At 47.3% G+C, this 17,478-nt stretch overlaps 1 protein-coding gene across 1 annotated transcript in view; it reads right to left on the bottom strand.

Annotated features, from left to right (window-relative positions):
- The window catches only part of SSU72 (SSU72 homolog, RNA polymerase II CTD phosphatase), a 30,531-nt gene extending 13,583 nt beyond the window's left edge, over positions 1-16,948 (bottom strand). Inside the window, exons 1-2 of the mRNA XM_003413510.3 lie at positions 16,789-16,948; positions 4,162-4,305 (exon numbers count right to left, since the gene is read on the bottom strand). Coding sequence (XP_003413558.1) covers positions 4,162-4,305; positions 16,789-16,868 — 224 coding nt within the window. The 5' untranslated portion in view covers positions 16,869-16,948. The remainder of the gene's footprint in view (positions 1-4,161; positions 4,306-16,788) is intronic.
- Between the last annotated feature and the right edge of the window lie 530 nt (positions 16,949-17,478).

Consider the following 17,478-nt stretch of genomic DNA (forward strand, 5'->3'; position numbering starts at 1 on the left):
TTAAATACTTCCTTTCTAAAACAAGTGATCTTCTAATTCACAAAGCAGTATTTACTGTGAGGTTTTAAATGAACAGCTATCTTAAATTTATAAAAGGATACTCTTGGACAATACTAGACAGCCTCTGGGACATCCCAGGGCCCCATCTTCTGGAAAGGAACTGAAGGGACAGGCCAGTTCCAGGTCCCGTCTCTCCTTGGAGGGAGGGGGGCCTGTGGCTTTGTCTTCTTTTACTGTTCTATTCATTTACATTCAGAATAAAAAATAATTTTTCTCTTCACGAAAGGCCGTCAAGTAAGCCCTGCATTTCTCACTGCAGACCCCTCTCAACCAAAAATGTACAAAGATCCTGGAAGGAAGCTCAACCATAGGAACTGGCTTGGTGTAAAAAAAAAAAAAAAAAGGTAGCGAGGCCTCACCCATTTGAACGGATCCTAAAACCCACAGAGCAAAACATTAGGTTCAGAACTGCTCTATGTTCAAGATCAATCTAAGACAAAAGGGAGAAGGAAAGAGTTCAAGGTCAAGGTAGAAAATGGACAGTTCAATACATGCTACTACATGGATGAACTTTTAAAACATTCTGTTAAGAGAAGAAAGGCAGGCACCAAAAGCCACAATTGTCTGATTGTTTCTATGAAAGGTCCAACAGGGCACATCCACAGACAAGTTGAGTAGTGGTTGCCTGGGGCTGGGAGGGTTGGGGAGAAACAGGGAGCGGCTGCTAATGGGTTTCTTTTTGGGATGATAAAATGTTCCAAAATTGATTGTGATGATGGCTGTACCACTTTGTGAATATACTAAACACCACTGAATTGTAAACTCTGAACGGGTGAATTGTAAGGAATGTGAATTATATTCCAATAAAGCTACCAAGGAGTCCTGGTGGTGCAGTGGCTAAGTGCCTGACTAATAACCAAAAGGTTAGCAGTTTGATCCCGCCAAGATGTGGCAGTCTGCTTCTGTGAAGATTACAGCCTTGGAAACCCTAAGGGGCAGTTCTACTTCGTCCTATATGGTCCCTACGAATTGGAACTGACTCAAAAGCACACAACAACAAAGTTGTTATCAAAAACGGACAGTTGCCCTAGTAGAATAGGGAGTATTTCTTATCTGTTAGTGGAGGATCAAGGAATTCACATTTCCCACCCCGGGTCCACATGTACCCACCACCAACAGACGATTCCCATAAGGGAAATGGAAATGTAACACTATTAACCAACCCAGTCTAGCTTTAACCACCATGATTGGGGAAACAACTAGTTCAGTTTTAATTAAACGAGGGGCCATTCTGACACAACTCCAGCATCACTGCCCTGGAGAGTTCCCACAGCAGGTTCATGGCTCCAAGGCGAGGGGTGTGGGGGCATCTCTCCACCCTTCAAGGCTGACTTTTGCTCTTGGAGAAAATAACAAAATAATCTATTCATGGCCAAAGATTTAAAACATAAAGAATTTCAATACTAGTGATAGAACTATTGGCCACAATTTATCGAGGGTTTAATGAACCCAAGGCTCTAGGGTCTAACACCTCTTAATTCTCAAGAATGCTTTGAGGCAGGTGCTGGGTCCCAGCATTACAGGGGAAGGGACCAAGGCCCAGCAACACAGGGAATGAGCCAGAGCTCCAGCAGCCACAGCTCCCCTCAGCGATAAGAGCACGTGCACACACACAGCACACGCACCCAAGCACACACGTGTATACACATACACCCAAGAACACGTGCACATATACAAACACAAGCATACACACACGTGTGCCTACTGGCATCCAAGAACACATATACACAACTACACACACACTTTTCTTCTGGAGACTGGACACTAACAGGGAGACCACCTACCTCTATGAAGTTACCCTAAAGGAGATTCTGAATTCTGAGTTGAACCCTCGCTCCTTCTTTCAGTATTGTCCAAGACATGCAGACCACCACCCCTACTCCAAGTCGGGCAGATGAGACTGCTTAAGTGGGACTTAGTCCTTTTTAAAGGTCACCGTCAGCCTGGACGTGGAAGAGCACTGTTTATAAGAGTTTGAACACCTGTGTTGTGTTACCTGCTCTTTCTATTTTACCCTAAGTACAGCATTTAAACAATGAGTGGGGCAAACTTAACTGCAGGATGGTCTTCCAGAGGGGCCTTGAGCTCAGTGCACACCAAGGCTTCGAACCACAAGGAACCAGTTCGAACCCCTGCTGAAAATCTGCATTTCCACCCCAGATATACTCAATCAGAATCTACCATTTAACAAGATCCCCCAGGTGATTCTTATATATAATAAATTTTGAGAACCACTGCTCTACAAGTGGCTCTCCAAATGAGGTCCCTAACCAGCAGTATTTGCATCACCTTGGAACTTCTTCGAAACCCAAGTCTGAAGTGGAATGGACCAATTCAAGAGCCCTCCTACACACCAGGGTCTTACCTAAGTGATGAAAGCCTGGGGCTGAGATCAACACCTTTTCCCCAGGGACATGGAGGCCCCCAGCCCTGGATGAGATTCTCAGGAAGAGGCTTTGTCATCAGGCTTCTCATTCTGGCTAAGGGACTGGAGCAAAGCAAGATGAAGGGCAGGTATCTCCACCCAGAGAAGAGAAACTCAGTGTGACCTTTAAGAGAGAACTGCTCCCAGAGACCCAGAGCTCCACCCTCCTGGCATTCCACTCACTTAGGAAAATATCCCACGTGCAGGGCCCAGGAAAGGGGGCCATGTGATGTGGAGCACACAGTTGCAAGATCCTCTCCCCCAAGCCCAGTGGGAACCACAGCTCTGCCCTCGGCTTCCCCTCTCACACGCCCTCACACACTGCCACAGCCCCATCTGGCCCTGGACTCCACTCACTGCTGCCTCACAGGGCCCCTAACTCCACAGCTCCAGTTTACAGGGCCACAGGAGGTGAGATGTCACTGCTCCTGTTCCAGCCCCACCGCCCCCTGAGTTTGAACCACAGTGAGAGGAGAGCAGAGAGGGCACAAGGGGCCATAAACTCAGGGATCTGGTTTCACAACTTAAGGGACCCCAAGGCCACGCCTGGCTACCTAAATAATCTACAGATGTACAGAGAACACACATACTTTATTGAAAACAGCAAGAGCGCCACCATGAAAAGAAAAGAAGTTTTCAACTACATCTTTACACCCCCATATGCGTGGGCCCCACCCTGAGCACTACAATCACACCCTACAACAGGCAGCCCAGGAATTCAGGACAAGTGTGGAGACGACCATGACATGCCCCAGCCACACCTCGAGGCACCACCGGTCATCTTCACCATGACACAGTGTCACACTGATAAAAATATATTAAAAAATACCTTTTCTTTTCACATGAATCTTAAGTAGCAGATGCAGTCTGTTTTAACTCTTCCGGGAATGAATTAAGCCCACTGCCTTCGAGTCGATTCCGACTCGTAGTGAACCACAGGGTTTCCAAGGCTGTAAATCTTTTACAGACTGCCACATCTTTCCCCCGTGGAGCCGGTGGTCGTTTCAAACTGCCAACCTTTCGGCTGGCAGTCAAGCGTTTTAACCACTGCACCACTAGGGCTCCCTGGAGTGAAGTAAAGTTCTCCCAAATTACGAGGTAATGACACACTGTTAGGTAGTAAAATGGCCTTCTTTACCTGACCCCTCTAAAAACATAGCCAGGGAGATCTGTGAAGCAACTACGCCACGTGTACCAGCTCACGGACATACACACAGACACACGCACGCACACACACAGAGGACGTAGGGCAGCCCTGCAGTGTGGCGGCACGTGGAACCTGTGGCCCCCGCTCTCCTCCTCTCTGCCCCCGCCCTGTCAGACCCTCTGCGTGACTGTGTCAGCAGGGTCTTCACTTGTCTTGTGCCTCAGGCTGCCCACTGCCCAGATGGCTCTAACCTTGGGACCATCCAGTGAGCACCAGGAAGAGAAAAGTGGCTTTGAAGATTATGTAAGTCTCTCTCAAAAAAAAAAAAAGAAAGAAAGAAGAAAAAGAGGGAGCAAAGTGTTGCATCACCGCATGCACCATGACTCAGCAAATGACAGAGAAGCAGCGCTTCCGCCTCCTCCCGCTTCGCGAAGGACACCTGCCTACAACTATCGCCGGGGGAGGGCATACGCAGCACAGGACACCTCCAGAGATGACCATGGGCTTAAAGGGCCATCCTCGGGGATACAGTTCTTTGTCTTTCCTAAGAAGATCATTGTACATCTGATCATATGTGGTTTTGAAATCGTAGACATTTGGCTTGTCTGGGGCTGGTCCCGGGAGCTTCACGTGTGTCCCTGTCCCAAAGGATCGCACACTGAATCCTCGTTTGCTGAAAGACACAAATGAAAAGAGAGTCACAGTTAGATGAAATGAGAAAAAGGCAAATTAAGTAAATTTACTTGCTGGTATTAGAGAACATGCTTTAAAATTTCCTACTTACTTTTAAATATTACTTTTACTAAAAAATAATTTCATAAAGCTAGGGGAAACCTATTCAAAAAGATGATGAAGGGCTTGTCACCTGCTATCTCTCACAAGCTACCTGAAACCACAGTTCTGACACATGGAATTAGAGTGTTCCATCTAGAATGTTCCATCTAGAACACTGGGGTCATCTAGCATCCGTCTTGGCTTTCATGCAGGATTCACATCCACCACATTTATATTTTCTGATCCCTCAGAAGCTTCTGAAGAGCTGCCGGCATGTTCACGCACTCCTTTTGAGGTATGCCACCGTTCACTACAGGGAACCCGAGCCTCCTATTTCCCAGGGCCTGGGGAAGGATCTCTTCGTCAGGGACTAGAACTAGGCTTCTAGTGGTGTGGTTGACACGGGAGTGCTGCGTACACAGGAGCACCTCCTTGGCCGTTAGCGTGATGAAGACCGCTAAGGCAACAGGGATCAGCTCAGGCTAAGCATAAAAAGCTGCAGCAGCTGCGCTCTGCGCTTGCCTAACAAGATAAAACTGACCAAGTGTATTTCCTGATAAACTGGGAAGCCGCATGCTAATGTTAACTGGAGGAGTGCATGAAATGAGGCCAGAGACTGACAATCTGAACTATGAAGAGAAATGTCATCTCAAAGCACAAACACTAGTCTATCACAAGAAAGACATCCTTCACATAGAGTTTTAAGATCGAAAGACCATTCTGTCATGGCCAACAGACACACTTGCATGCTTGGTGTTAACAGGTTACACACAACATAGTTTGGTGTGGAATTTGTGTTCTTCTAAACTAAGTCAAAAAAAAGATCACGCTTGCCCCCCATGCTCTCTGCACCCAGAGGGCTCATTGGCTGACCCCCAGCTGCAGGATTCTGCATCAGGCCCAGCACACCTCACAGGCCCCATAGGACCAGCACACAAATGGCTGGTGGAAGCTATCACTGTGTCAAGTCGTCTGTATTTTTTATTGCAGCCCAGGGGGTGTTGGGTAATCTCTAAAGATGGATTTGGTTGTCAAACCTGAAGATGCAGCTAGCGTCAAGTGGGCAGGACCTCCTGTGGACAGGACAGACCCTACCACAGTCACTGACCCAAATATGCCGAGGCGGAGAAATTCTGATAGGGACATAAAGCACAAACCCACTACCGTGGAGTCGATTCTGACTCATAGCGACCCCATACGTTTCCAAGGCTGTGAATCTTTAAGGAAGCAGACTGTGACATCTTCCGTGCAACTATGGAGCCACTGGTGGTTTCACACTACCGACCTTTCGGTTAGCAGTTGATCACTTTTAACTATGTGCCACCAGGGCTCCTTGATAGATATATATATAATGATTAATAACCTCAAAAAAGAGGCAAAGGCATGAACACAAAGTCTACAGGAAGGGAAATGTGCCTTAAGTATATAAACACAATGCGCCACCTCGCTCATGTAAAAGAAAAGCATACACAGACACCACCTTTTACCTGTCATATTAAGAAATTCCAAAGCTTTTTCTGCAGTTTGGCTCTCTCCCACTACAACGTTAGCACCATGGGGTGAGGAGGCTTTGTCTGTCTGCCCTGTTCACTGTTGGGTCCCAGCACCTGCGGCAGCGCATGTACACCCATAGTACGCAGTAGGTACACAGTAACTGCCTGTGGAATGGTAAGTGAATCACAGCACTACAGCAGCTGCTGAGCTGTGGCGCGTGGCTGACAGACATGTAACTGGAGGACAGTGGGGCGGTACGCAGCAAATGACAATATCACCTCTGGCCAGCAACCTCACATCTAGAAATCCATCCTATGGGACACGCATGTGCGTCTGCTACACGGCCAGTGAGGAGAGTCACAGCTGCACAAGCGGCCAGAAATAACCTACATGTCCCCACAGAGGACACTCTGCGATTGTGATGAAGAGGGGGTGGTAGACACCCTGAACTGGAACAGCCTCCAGGTGGAAGGAACAGGTGTGGAAGTTGTGTGTCCCTGCGCTGACCAGGCACACGTGAGTCCATGCTCGCAGGGGCCCGTGCAAACCCAAATGGCTCTGGAAGGATAAAGGATGGTGCGAGGCCACCAAGGAGCACCAGGCGCCCAAGGACACCCTACTGCACCTGCCCAGATCATCCAGGCAGAATATCAGATTAAAAAAAAAAAAAAAAGGCGGCTCTTATCTACGTGAGTTAAACGCCTCATCTTAAGAGTCCTCCGAGGTTGAAAAAAGCCTAGTCATGTCCTCTGTCCTGTGACATGTTGCCTAGCCCCCCAAGTGCTGTATGTAAGAAGGCTAGCAGATTAACAATCAATAAACCAAAGTCTACATACCCCCAAACTGTGAAAATGGGCCTAAAGACACCAAAAATAAAATTCCCCAGGTTTGGTCGTAACTATAGACCCCAACGAAAAGGACGCTAGAAGGCAGGCAGCTGAGGCCAACTATTTGCTGCGGCAGGAGCGGGACTCAGCCCCTGCACATTAAGGCAAGAGCACCTTGAACACCTGCCCCCTAAAGAGGTGCACACAGGCCCATTTCCTCATCAATTCTGAAAATTTACAATAAAGAAAAATGTTTCTGGCAGAACATGCCCCAGCCTGTGGTGCAGCCATCATTCCACTGGCAAAGTGTGGCACCCATCTGCACGCAGGCACAGGGAGGCAGTGGCCAGGCCCTGCTCTGTGGGCCCATGTTCTCCACATGACCAAATGAACCAGGGAGCAAAAAAGGATATACACAAGGGAAGACGAGGTTTGCCCCATGTGCCTCACAGATCATCCATCATGTCACAAGGACAGTGAAGAGACAGGCTGCGGAGACCCCACCTGCTTGCGTCCTTTGGCCTTGTATGTGCCAGCAGCTTCAGGGCTGCCTCCAGGGACATTCTCATGAACAAGCTCTGCCTCTTGGTTCACAGCCTGCAGCTCCATTCCCACCAAGACACACAGCACCAAGTACCCTTAGTCCAGCACCAAAGGACCACACCACATGAGAGAGGTGGTGACATCAGGGCCTAAATAGCCCACATTTCTTGCAGACGAGTTACCTGTACGGGCAGTTCACTTTCTCAAACACTGTGAGATGAAGAGCCCTCTTGGACTCAAACTGCCCTGGAGAGCGGCACTCAGGAGCTGGAGGTGCGAGCACTCTGCCCAGGCGGAGGTAAGCACACTGACAGACCCATGTTTTTCCCATGACCATGGTGATCCGAGCTGCTCCCAGAGCTGCTAGAACTTTCTGCAAAACCCTCACTTCATAGTTTACTCTGCCCGGAGAAGGACCCACTAGAAGGACCCAGTGTCCTCATCACCACCCTGAACCGTGAGGTCTTCCTAGTCCTCAGTCTGTTGCTCCCACATCCATCTTTTACCCTCCCCTTCCTAAAGAAGCTGTGCACACCGAGGCAAAAGCCTCCAAGACCCCCACCACCGAGTAACACATTAAACAGCAGGGAGAGCAGCTCTGTCCACTTCAGGTAGATGCTGCATCCCAACTTCAACGGCTAAAATGTGAGCAATGTGCCTGTTGAAGTCAGGTCACCATTCCTGAGCAGCCTGGATCTGCAGGCTCACCCTCTGGATGATGAAGGGCAGTAGGGGTGTGAGCTCCGGGTCAGAGGGTCAAGCAGTGACCCCCCAGCAGCACCCAGTGCCCTCCCACGCCGCACGGGCAGTTACAAGCCCAGGTGCACCACCCCTTTCGCCTGTGTCTGGGGCTGGCAAGGCTTCCCCAGCCCAATCAGTGCCTCTGGCTATGCACCCCCAGTCCTCTCCCCACTTGCACATTCAAACCAGGAGTACCCAGCGCCTAACCTGTGTCAGGCACTGTGCTTGGATTAATCAAACAAGTGACCTGCCTCTCAGAGCCAGCAGGGAGGGAGGACAATGAAAAAGGAAAAGACAGTCCTTCACATAAAGCTGTGCAATGACAGACATGAAACTGTCCCATGCAGTAATATGGAGCTGGTGGGCTGAGGCCGCTCCCAGGAAATGACTGAAACAGGAGGGCGTTCCCAAGCAGAAGGAAGGCGGTCCATCCAGAGGTACTGCTGGTCCAGGCACAGGGCAGTCTAGCCGCTGGTGGAGCAGGAAGGAGGCTGCAGAGGCTGGTGGGCCCAGAAGGAACCACACCACACCAGAGCAGCCACCTAACGTGGGCATACCTCAGCTCAACATGGATTTTACTACCTGGCAAAGTGGACCTTCACTTAATGATCTCTCATGGAGCTTGAAATTCTGCCACCGGGTGTCCAAATGGAACATTCTCCACTTTAATCTGTCTACATGCCTAAGAATGGATGATGACAAAGATAACGTGGCCAACTCTGAACAAGGCTTCACGAGCATGACCCTGCGTCTCCAAGGGCCAGGCAGGAACTCCACTCCGGGAAGACTCACCTGCTATAAGGTGCCTGAGGGCCTGCTGCCCATCTCATGCCCCGGATCCATGTTCTATACCTTGGTATATACTGCTAACCTGCCAGTGCCCTCCTGTCACGGTCAACAGAGCAGTGTGTCCTGGTGGATGGTCTGGAGCTGAGCAAGGCTGGTTGCACTCAGTAACACAGGCCTCAAAGGGACCCCAGGGGTCCACACTCAGACTTGGAGACCCACATGGCGACTGCTACAGGCTTCCATGTCCACACCTCAGAAGAGTGATCTCAATGGTTTTCATTCACTAAAGCATTTATTTAGTACACTTATTTTAATTATTTAAACATTAATATCATTTGCAATGATTAACCAGTTTCAAAAGTAAATTCTGGAAATATAAATGATAGTGAGCACAGAAGTAAATGCTATGAACTTTATTTTTCTCCATTTTCCCACTTCCCAACTTTCTGAAATGTTACTTTTAATCAAGCGTATTTAAAAATAAATGGAACAGTTTGTTTTCCCAACAATGTTCACAAGCAGCAAAAAGGCTAAGGAGCAGCAGATGTGCCTTTCCTGTGAGCTGATGCAGTTGACACGACAGCCGTCATGTGCTGGGACAACGGTCAGTGACAGTTTGTTGCTTCCAACAGAGAGCTGGGTGCTATTAAAGTTCCCCTGACAACTAGAAGGCTTTCTTGCAAAAGCCAGACGTTCTGTATGTTAAACTAATCTTCCAGTCAAATATTTGTCTGATTTTATCAAATGTCTTCATAAACACCAATAATCTGTCATAAAGCATCTATCACAGAAAACGTTAAATTCTGGGCAACAGAGTTGTCTTCATTCTATCCCGATAGCAAAAGATACAATAATGTTAGGACGAACACCAGGAAAAACTTTAAGAAACTATCCAAACTAACAGCATGTGTTAAGGTAGGTATTTTTTCTGTCTTTAATTTTGTGTAGTGAGGTTATGTTAAACTAATTAAAAAAAATATTACTTTGGCCGAGACGGAAACACTACCTTCTGAAAACTCATGTGTGTGAATGAGGTACATTCATGATCAGTTATCTGTATTAAAGGCAAAACTGATCCACTGCACCTCTCAGAAGAACAAACAGATCTGTCTTGGACAGAGTGTGGCCAGGATGCTCCTTAGAAGGGCGAAGAGCGAGACTTTGTGTCACTTCCTTTGGACACGTCATCAGGAAAGACCAATCGCCGGAGAAAAGACGTCATGTTTGGTAAAGAGTCAGTGAAAATGTGGGAGATCCTCAATGAGATAGATTGACAGAGTGGCTGCAACAATGGGCTCAAAAATAAGCAACGCTGAGGATGGCACAGGACCAGGCAATGTTTCATTCTGTTGTACATGAGGTCACGATGACAGTCTGTGATGACATCATGTTTACAGACTGCAAATCAACCACTCGCAGGCTAACAGGACTTCAGTGCTGGCCTGTAAGTTCATTGTGGTGTAGCTGAAGATTGCTGTTGTGTGCCACGGAGTTGATTGTGACTCACAGGAAACCTTTATGATGGAGAACTGCTCCACAGGGTTTCCTAGGCTGTAATCTCTACGGGAGCAGATCACCAGGTCTTTTCTCTTGTGAAGCCATTGGTGGGTTCACACCAACCGACCGTTTGGCTAGCAGCTGAGCACTTTAACCACTGTACCACCAGGATTCCTTAGCCAAAGATTAAGAAGGTGAAAGCATCTCTTCTGAAGTGTTAGCATCCAAGAGAACTTACGCTATCACCAGCCATTTTGGGACCCTTGAGTACTTCACTAAATGTCACTGGGAGTTGGAATCGACTTGACAGCAGTGGTTTTTTTTTTGGTCTCCCCACAAAGTGTCCCTACCTCCTAACACATAATACCAGCACAGAACAGAATCTCAATATTTTGCTTCAAATGACCTAGCAACACTCAACCACCATCCATAGCTTCTTTCTTGTGTGAACAGTAAGCTACTCTAAGCAAGAACCTGTTACTGACCATGTGTGAGCCTGCTAATCGCCTTCCCTGCTCTGGGCTTCACCTGTTTTCTTATCTATAAAGGTTGGTAAGATGGTTCTTCACACAGTGTTTCAGTAGATGGAGCTGTGACTATTTTGGTTGGCCCTGTCTTATCTCAATGCTCACATTTAAGCAGAAATCTAACTTCCTCCAAACATCCCCCTCCCCCGTCCTAGTTCTGTCTTCAAAACAAAACCAGTGCCCAGTCCCTTAAGCCCACAAAGGCAATTGTGTTCCTTGAGGGCACACCCTCAGCATCCTCAGCCATTCTTAAGGATGTGATCTTAACTCCTCTAGCCTTCCCAGATTGTTTCCAATTTTCTTTCTTCAAGGGGACCCAGAACCAAAACATCAAAGTCACAGCTGAAGGGGCTACAGGGCAGAGTGGACCACTCCTCCCTTGTAATGGGTAATGTGGTCTGGGACCAGAAGGTGGCTAGCACTGGGACTGGGGAGCATGTCACAAACCGCCTGGGTTAAAATCTGGTGGTTGCCACTTACTAGCTATGTGACCACGTGCAAATCAGGTAGCCCTAAGATCTTACCTGTAAGAGTTACAGGCACCTCATCTGTGGCTGGGATGTGCACGCCGCCCTCTGCCCTCTGCTCCCCACCTCCCCCCCCCGGACTTCTGCTCCACCCGTGCTTTGCCCATCTGGAGCTGACTGGAGCTGACTCTCACTTGTCATGTTCCCAGAGCCCCTGGTGTCCACACCCTCTTCGTCACTCTAGCACTGGCCTATCACTGTGGGTGCTCTCCCCTCACCTGTACAAGTGTGGACAGTGGACAGCCTAAAGAGTGCAGGGGGCGAAACCAGAAGGGAAAGCACCTGGCACGTAGGAGCTCAGTATGAAGAACGCTCAGCCTGGTGCTTCTGCAGCCTGTAGCTCATCTTCCCAAAATCACACCGACCTTTTAAATCATGGATGGAGAACAGACTGAGAATCCAGTCCCGTCATTTAGAGAAGTCTTTTTAGACTTGTTCTGTATGGCTACACTTGGAGCCCTGGTGGAGCAGTGGCTCAGAGTCGTTAAGAGCCTGGCAGCTTACCAAAAGGTCTGCAGTTCGAATCCACAAGCCGCTCCCTAGAAACCCTATAGCGCAGTTCTACTCTGTCCTATAGCGTCGCTATGAGTTGGAATCAACTTGATGGCAACAGGTTTTTTTGGTTTGCAGCAATTAAAGATGTATCTTCCAAAAATCAACATGCCCCTTACTGTTAAAAATTAACCATTGGCTAAATCCATCCAGGAGAAGGGTTTGGAACAAAAAACAAGTTAATTGGCTCCAAAGGGAGGCTTAATCCATGGAGTACAAAGAACAGGAGGCTCTATGGAAATGTAACACAATGTCCTTCCTATACTCCCCCACAAGGTCTGGTATCTGAAACCACTCAGTTTTAAGATGAAACCACCTCAGGAAACATTATGACTAGGTCTAAAAAATATGAGAACATTTATTACCACTTTATTTGTCAGGAAAATACATTCAAGCTGGTTTTTAATACGGTAAAATAAAAAAGGAGAGTTTCAATGATAAACTACTGCATTCGTTCAACTAGATACATTCGTTTGACATATTTATTCCAGAAGTTTTCCTATGCACAAAATTTTCCTGCCTTTTTTCATCTATCATAACCATTCTTCTGTGCTTTTTCCATTTTCAAGGCCTGCACAAGTCTGTAAATCTGACCTTCATAAGCTCTCCTAGCTTGTAATACGCAACTATTATTTTTTATAAATGTCCGAAAGATGTTTTTGGAATCCTATAAATAAACCCAATATAAGAGACAAAGCACATAAATTTTCAAAAGTGAAAATGGCAATAGATGAAAACTTGTTCAACTTGACAGCAATTTTAAAACTAGAGTGAGGGTGAGAGCTTTTTTTCCTGCTCTACAGCCTGGAAAGATGAAAACAATGCCTAGGATGTGAGGAAATGGGAACTCCACAAAAAGGTACAAGATTTCTGGAAGGTATTTCAGCACAATTTATAAAACTCTAAAACACGTCAACCTTCGACTCAGCAATTCCACCTCTAGGAATTTACCTCAAGAAAATAAAAAAGCTTGCAAAGACACATTTATAAGGCACAAGAATGTTGACACTGTAAGTCTGAAAACAAGAAAACCAAAACCCGTTGCCATTGAGTCAATTCCAACTCACAGCAACCCTACAGGGCAGAGTAAAACTGCCCCATACGGTTTTCATGGCTGTAATCTTTCCAAAGACTGCCATATCTTTCTCCCTCGGAGTGGCTGGTAGGTTCCAACCGCCCACCTTTCCCGTTAGCAGTGCTCAACTACTGCTTTTGCCACCTCCACAAGCACTCCTTGAAACAAGGAAGAAGCCTGTTAACAGAGAATGGGTTACACAATCAATGGCTCCTAGAACACCCACCCACCATTGTTCAATATGAATAAATGTACTCAAATTCAAAGTACCCAAATTAACACAAAAATGAATGCTGAACTAGGAAGATGTTCACAATCTTATGTGAAAAGAGCAGATTACAGAGCAGTAACTCCTCAAGGTTTGTGTGCACAAAAAACACCTAAAAAGATGTGTACCAAAATAGCATTTTGTGAGTAATCCTTTTCTCTTTAAGTTCCATGTATTTTCTACAGTGAAATTTTTACACGAAAATATTACATTTAAAATAAAAATAAGCTATTTCAACTACAGAAAACATCCCAAGATAAGCATTTAAAAAACTAAAGATCCATGTCTAAACAGTAACTTCACATTTGTAACAATGGATGTTACTCTAAACTTACTTCCTACTGCCCTCACTCTGAGTCTACTCTTTTTAGTAGTAAATTTGAAAGAAAGTAAAGCAGGGATCCCCAGTTGGTGGTTCCAGAGAGGGGCTCTTCTACACCCTCTCCACAGGAGGCCCAGCGTTGAGCCTGCTACAGCTGCTCTGAATTCAACAATGACTTGCCATCTTGCAGAAACTGTCCCAGGGAAGGATCAGATTAGCCTAAGCTGAAAACAGCCACTAAGCCTGAGTGCGTTATATTATGTTTTCCAGGAGTGTGAACCTTGCATTCTTTCACTGAAATTTATGACTTTTAATGATACTATCTATAGCTAAATGCAGTGTGGAGACTGGGCCCACCGCAATGTAATTCTAGCCGATCACTCTATTTTAAAAACCTTTACACTGATTTGTTAGGTTCAAAACATACCACACCCTACCAAAAAAAAAAAAAAAAAAAAACACTAAGCAAATACAGTGAGCAGTGTGGTAGATGTTACGAAAAAAAGCTCGACGACAAAGAAACAAACCCATGTTGCAGATACAACTGTGGTCATAACTACTACTTCCCGTTTCATTAAAAAACAAGCAGGCGATGTGGGCAAGGAATTCTAAATTTCCCCAAGAGGCCATCAGCCCAAGTTTCTCAGCCAATTAAATGCTGGACTGTGATCACAAGAGAAGCGGCACCGTTTTCCTTTAATGTGTACATACAGAAACTTAGAGGGAAACTAATTTCTAACTCATTTTACTATCCAAGTTGACAAGTATATAAAAAGTTAACTGGAATGAAAATTATAATTTCATATTTTGGGAACTAATTTTGAATGAAGAAACGTTACCAAATGGAATTAAACTTTTACTAAATATATACAACACGAGGGTCACGAAAGAAGATGTTACCGCTAAAATATTAACCGGTAGTGCCAGACCAAATTTTCATGTAGTATCCCAAAAATTCAACTGTGTGGATCATAACAAATTATGGATAACAGTGAAGAATGAGAATTCCAAAATACTTAATTGTGCTCATGGAACCTGTACATAGACCAAGAGGCAGTCGTTTGAACAGAACAAGCAGATACTGTGGTTTAATATCAGAAAGGGTGTGCATCAGGTTGTATCCTTTCACCATACTTATTCAATCTGTATGCTGAGCAAATAATCTGAGAAACCAGACTATTTGAAGAACGGGGCACTGGGATTGGAGGAAGACTCATTAACAACCTGCAACCCTGCTTGCTGAAAAGTGAAGAGGACTTGAAGCACTTACTAATGTAGATCAAAGGCTACAGCCTTCGGTATGAATTACATCTCAACCTAAGGAAAACAAAAATCTCCCAAGTGGACCAATAAGCAACCTTATGATAACGGAGAAAATATAGAAGTTGGCAAGAATTTCATTTTACTTGGATCCACAATCAACATCCATGGAAGCAGCAGTCAAGAAATAAAATGACATATCGGATTGGGCAAATCTGCTGCAAAAAACCTCTTGAAAGTGTTAAAAAGCAAAGATGTCACTTTGAGGAATAAGGTGTGTCTGATCCAAGCTATGGTATTCTTCATCCACCTCATGCATGTGAAAGTTGTACAATGAATGAATAAGACCAAAAAACTGATGCCTTTGAATTACGGTGTTGGTAAGAATACTGAATATACCATGGACTGTGTAATGGATTGAACTGTGTCCCCCCAAAATATGTGTCAACTTGGTTAGGCCACGATTCCCAGTATTGTGTAGCTGTTCTCCATTTTGTGATTTTCCTTTGTGTTATAAATCATAATCCCTGCCTGTTAAAGAGGATTAGGGTGAGATGTAACACCCTCGCTCAGTTCACATCCCTGATCCAGTGTAAAGGGAGTTTCCCTGGGTTTTGGCCTGCACCACCTTTTATCTTACAAGAAATTAAAGGAAAGGGAAGCTAACAGAGAAGAGGAACCTCATACCACCAAGAAAGCAGTGCTGGGAGCAAAGCACATCCTTTGGCCCTGGGGTTCCTCTGTGGAGAAGCTCCTAGTCTAGGGAAGACTGATGACAAGGCCCTTCCTCCTGAGCTGACAGAGAAAGCCTTGCCCTGAAGCTGAGGCCCTGAATTCGGACTTCTAGCCTACTAGACTATAAGAGAGTAAATTTCTCTTTGTTAAAGCCATCCATTTCTGGTATTTGTTATAGCAGCACTAGATGACTAAGCAGACTGCCAGAAGATTGAACAAATCTGTCTTGACAGAAGGAAAGCCACAATGCTTCTTACAAGCAAGGATGGTGAGACTTCATCTCATGAGTTTTGGACAGGGTATCAGGAAGCACCAATCCCTGGAGAAGGACATCATGCCTGGTAGAGTGTCTATGAAAAAGAGGAAGACCCTCAAGGAGATGGATTAACACAGTGGCTGCAACAATGGGCTCAAACGCAGCAACAATTGTGAGGATGGCACAGGACGATGTAGTCCTTCCTTCTCCAGTACACGGGGTAGCTATGATTCAGACAGAACCCACTCGAGGACACCTAACAACAACGTTCCAGAAATTACTGACGGAGGCTTTCATTATTACGGAGGGGATAATTTTTTCATGACACATGAAAATGCAAATGGTATCAAATACACAAATTTATGAAGTTAACAAGCAAACTCTTTTCTGTTTTTTAAGACTCAATCTATCCAGAGTTATGCCATGCAAGTTTGATAATAACGATACACTCTGAAAATAGAATCGCCAGACCCTAACCCTGTTCCTAACGTTCACCGCCTTACTGTTGAGTATTTAATAAGGTGCCTCCTAGTTTTCAGATACAAACACAGCCAGCCTTCTGGGTTTACCGAGAACTCTGACGTTTCTGCGACACGTGAATATTTCAGCTTAGAAACAAAAATTTCCCATGTTGCTAAGCACACGTGTGAGGCACCACCCGCTGGCGGAGCAGGGCGCGGCTGACCAAGCGCTGTAGATTCCTCGCTACGCCCAGGCCTGCGGGAGCTAACAAGCCCGTAAGTGGAGATCGGCCCCGCGCCGTCGCGAGCCGCGGCCCCCTCGGTCCTCCTTCGGCGGGTCCGCCCCGCACAGCCCGAGCGGCCGCAGCCTGCGTGCTGGACGGCCGAGACCACCGCAGCCCGCCGTCTAGCACAGGCCGGGGCCTGGAGCGGAGCGGGGGCCGGGAGGGACAGCCGGGCGGCCGGCGTCCGACAGGGCGCTCTGGGCCGGGACGGAAGCTCTAACTACCTGAGGATGTTGTGCGCTTCCATGCTTCGGTTCTGGTTACTCGAGCACACCACTGCCACCCGCAGCGGCGACGATGGCATGGCGGCGGCAGCACCGTCCGCAGCGACCGCGACTCCCCCGCTCCGGGACTCCCACCCGGCGGCAGCGCTTCCGCGCGACCAAAATGGCGGCAGCGGCGGACGGAAGTCGACGATGCGGAAGTGCAGCGGCGGCGACGTAAAGCGTCTGCACGCCCTGCGTGGGCGTTCTCGAGCCAGCCGAGAGTGCCACGCCCGCGAGCGGAGGGCGAGGAGCGGCTGCACACCCAGACTGCAAGAGCAGACGTCCGGCGTCCCCCGCGTCTGCTCGGGGCCTGCGCATCTGCGGCCCGCGCTTCGCGCCCCGCAGAGAGGTTCGCGACCGCACGGCCTGGCGCGCCGCACCGGCGCCCGTGACGTCACAACGCCCCGCCGTCGTCGCCAGGAGTGACGCGCAAGACGCCGCGTCTGCCGGTCCTGCGCGCGTTGGATGTAGCAGGCGGCCTGCGGACCGTGGACATCTGGGCAGCTCTATGTCCGCCTGTGTTCGGCGCGTCGTTCTCACTCCTGCCATTCTCGAGCCGTAGCGTCTCCCTGGACCTGTCCTCTTCGTCATCATCAGCCAGTCCCCATCACCAAGAGCCGTCGATGCTCCTGCAGCCTCAGTGTTTCT

The sequence above is a fragment of the Loxodonta africana genome, chromosome 3 (genome assembly GCF_030014295.1).
Source record: "Loxodonta africana isolate mLoxAfr1 chromosome 3, mLoxAfr1.hap2, whole genome shotgun sequence".
NCBI classification, from domain to species: Eukaryota; Metazoa; Chordata; class Mammalia; order Proboscidea; family Elephantidae; genus Loxodonta; species Loxodonta africana.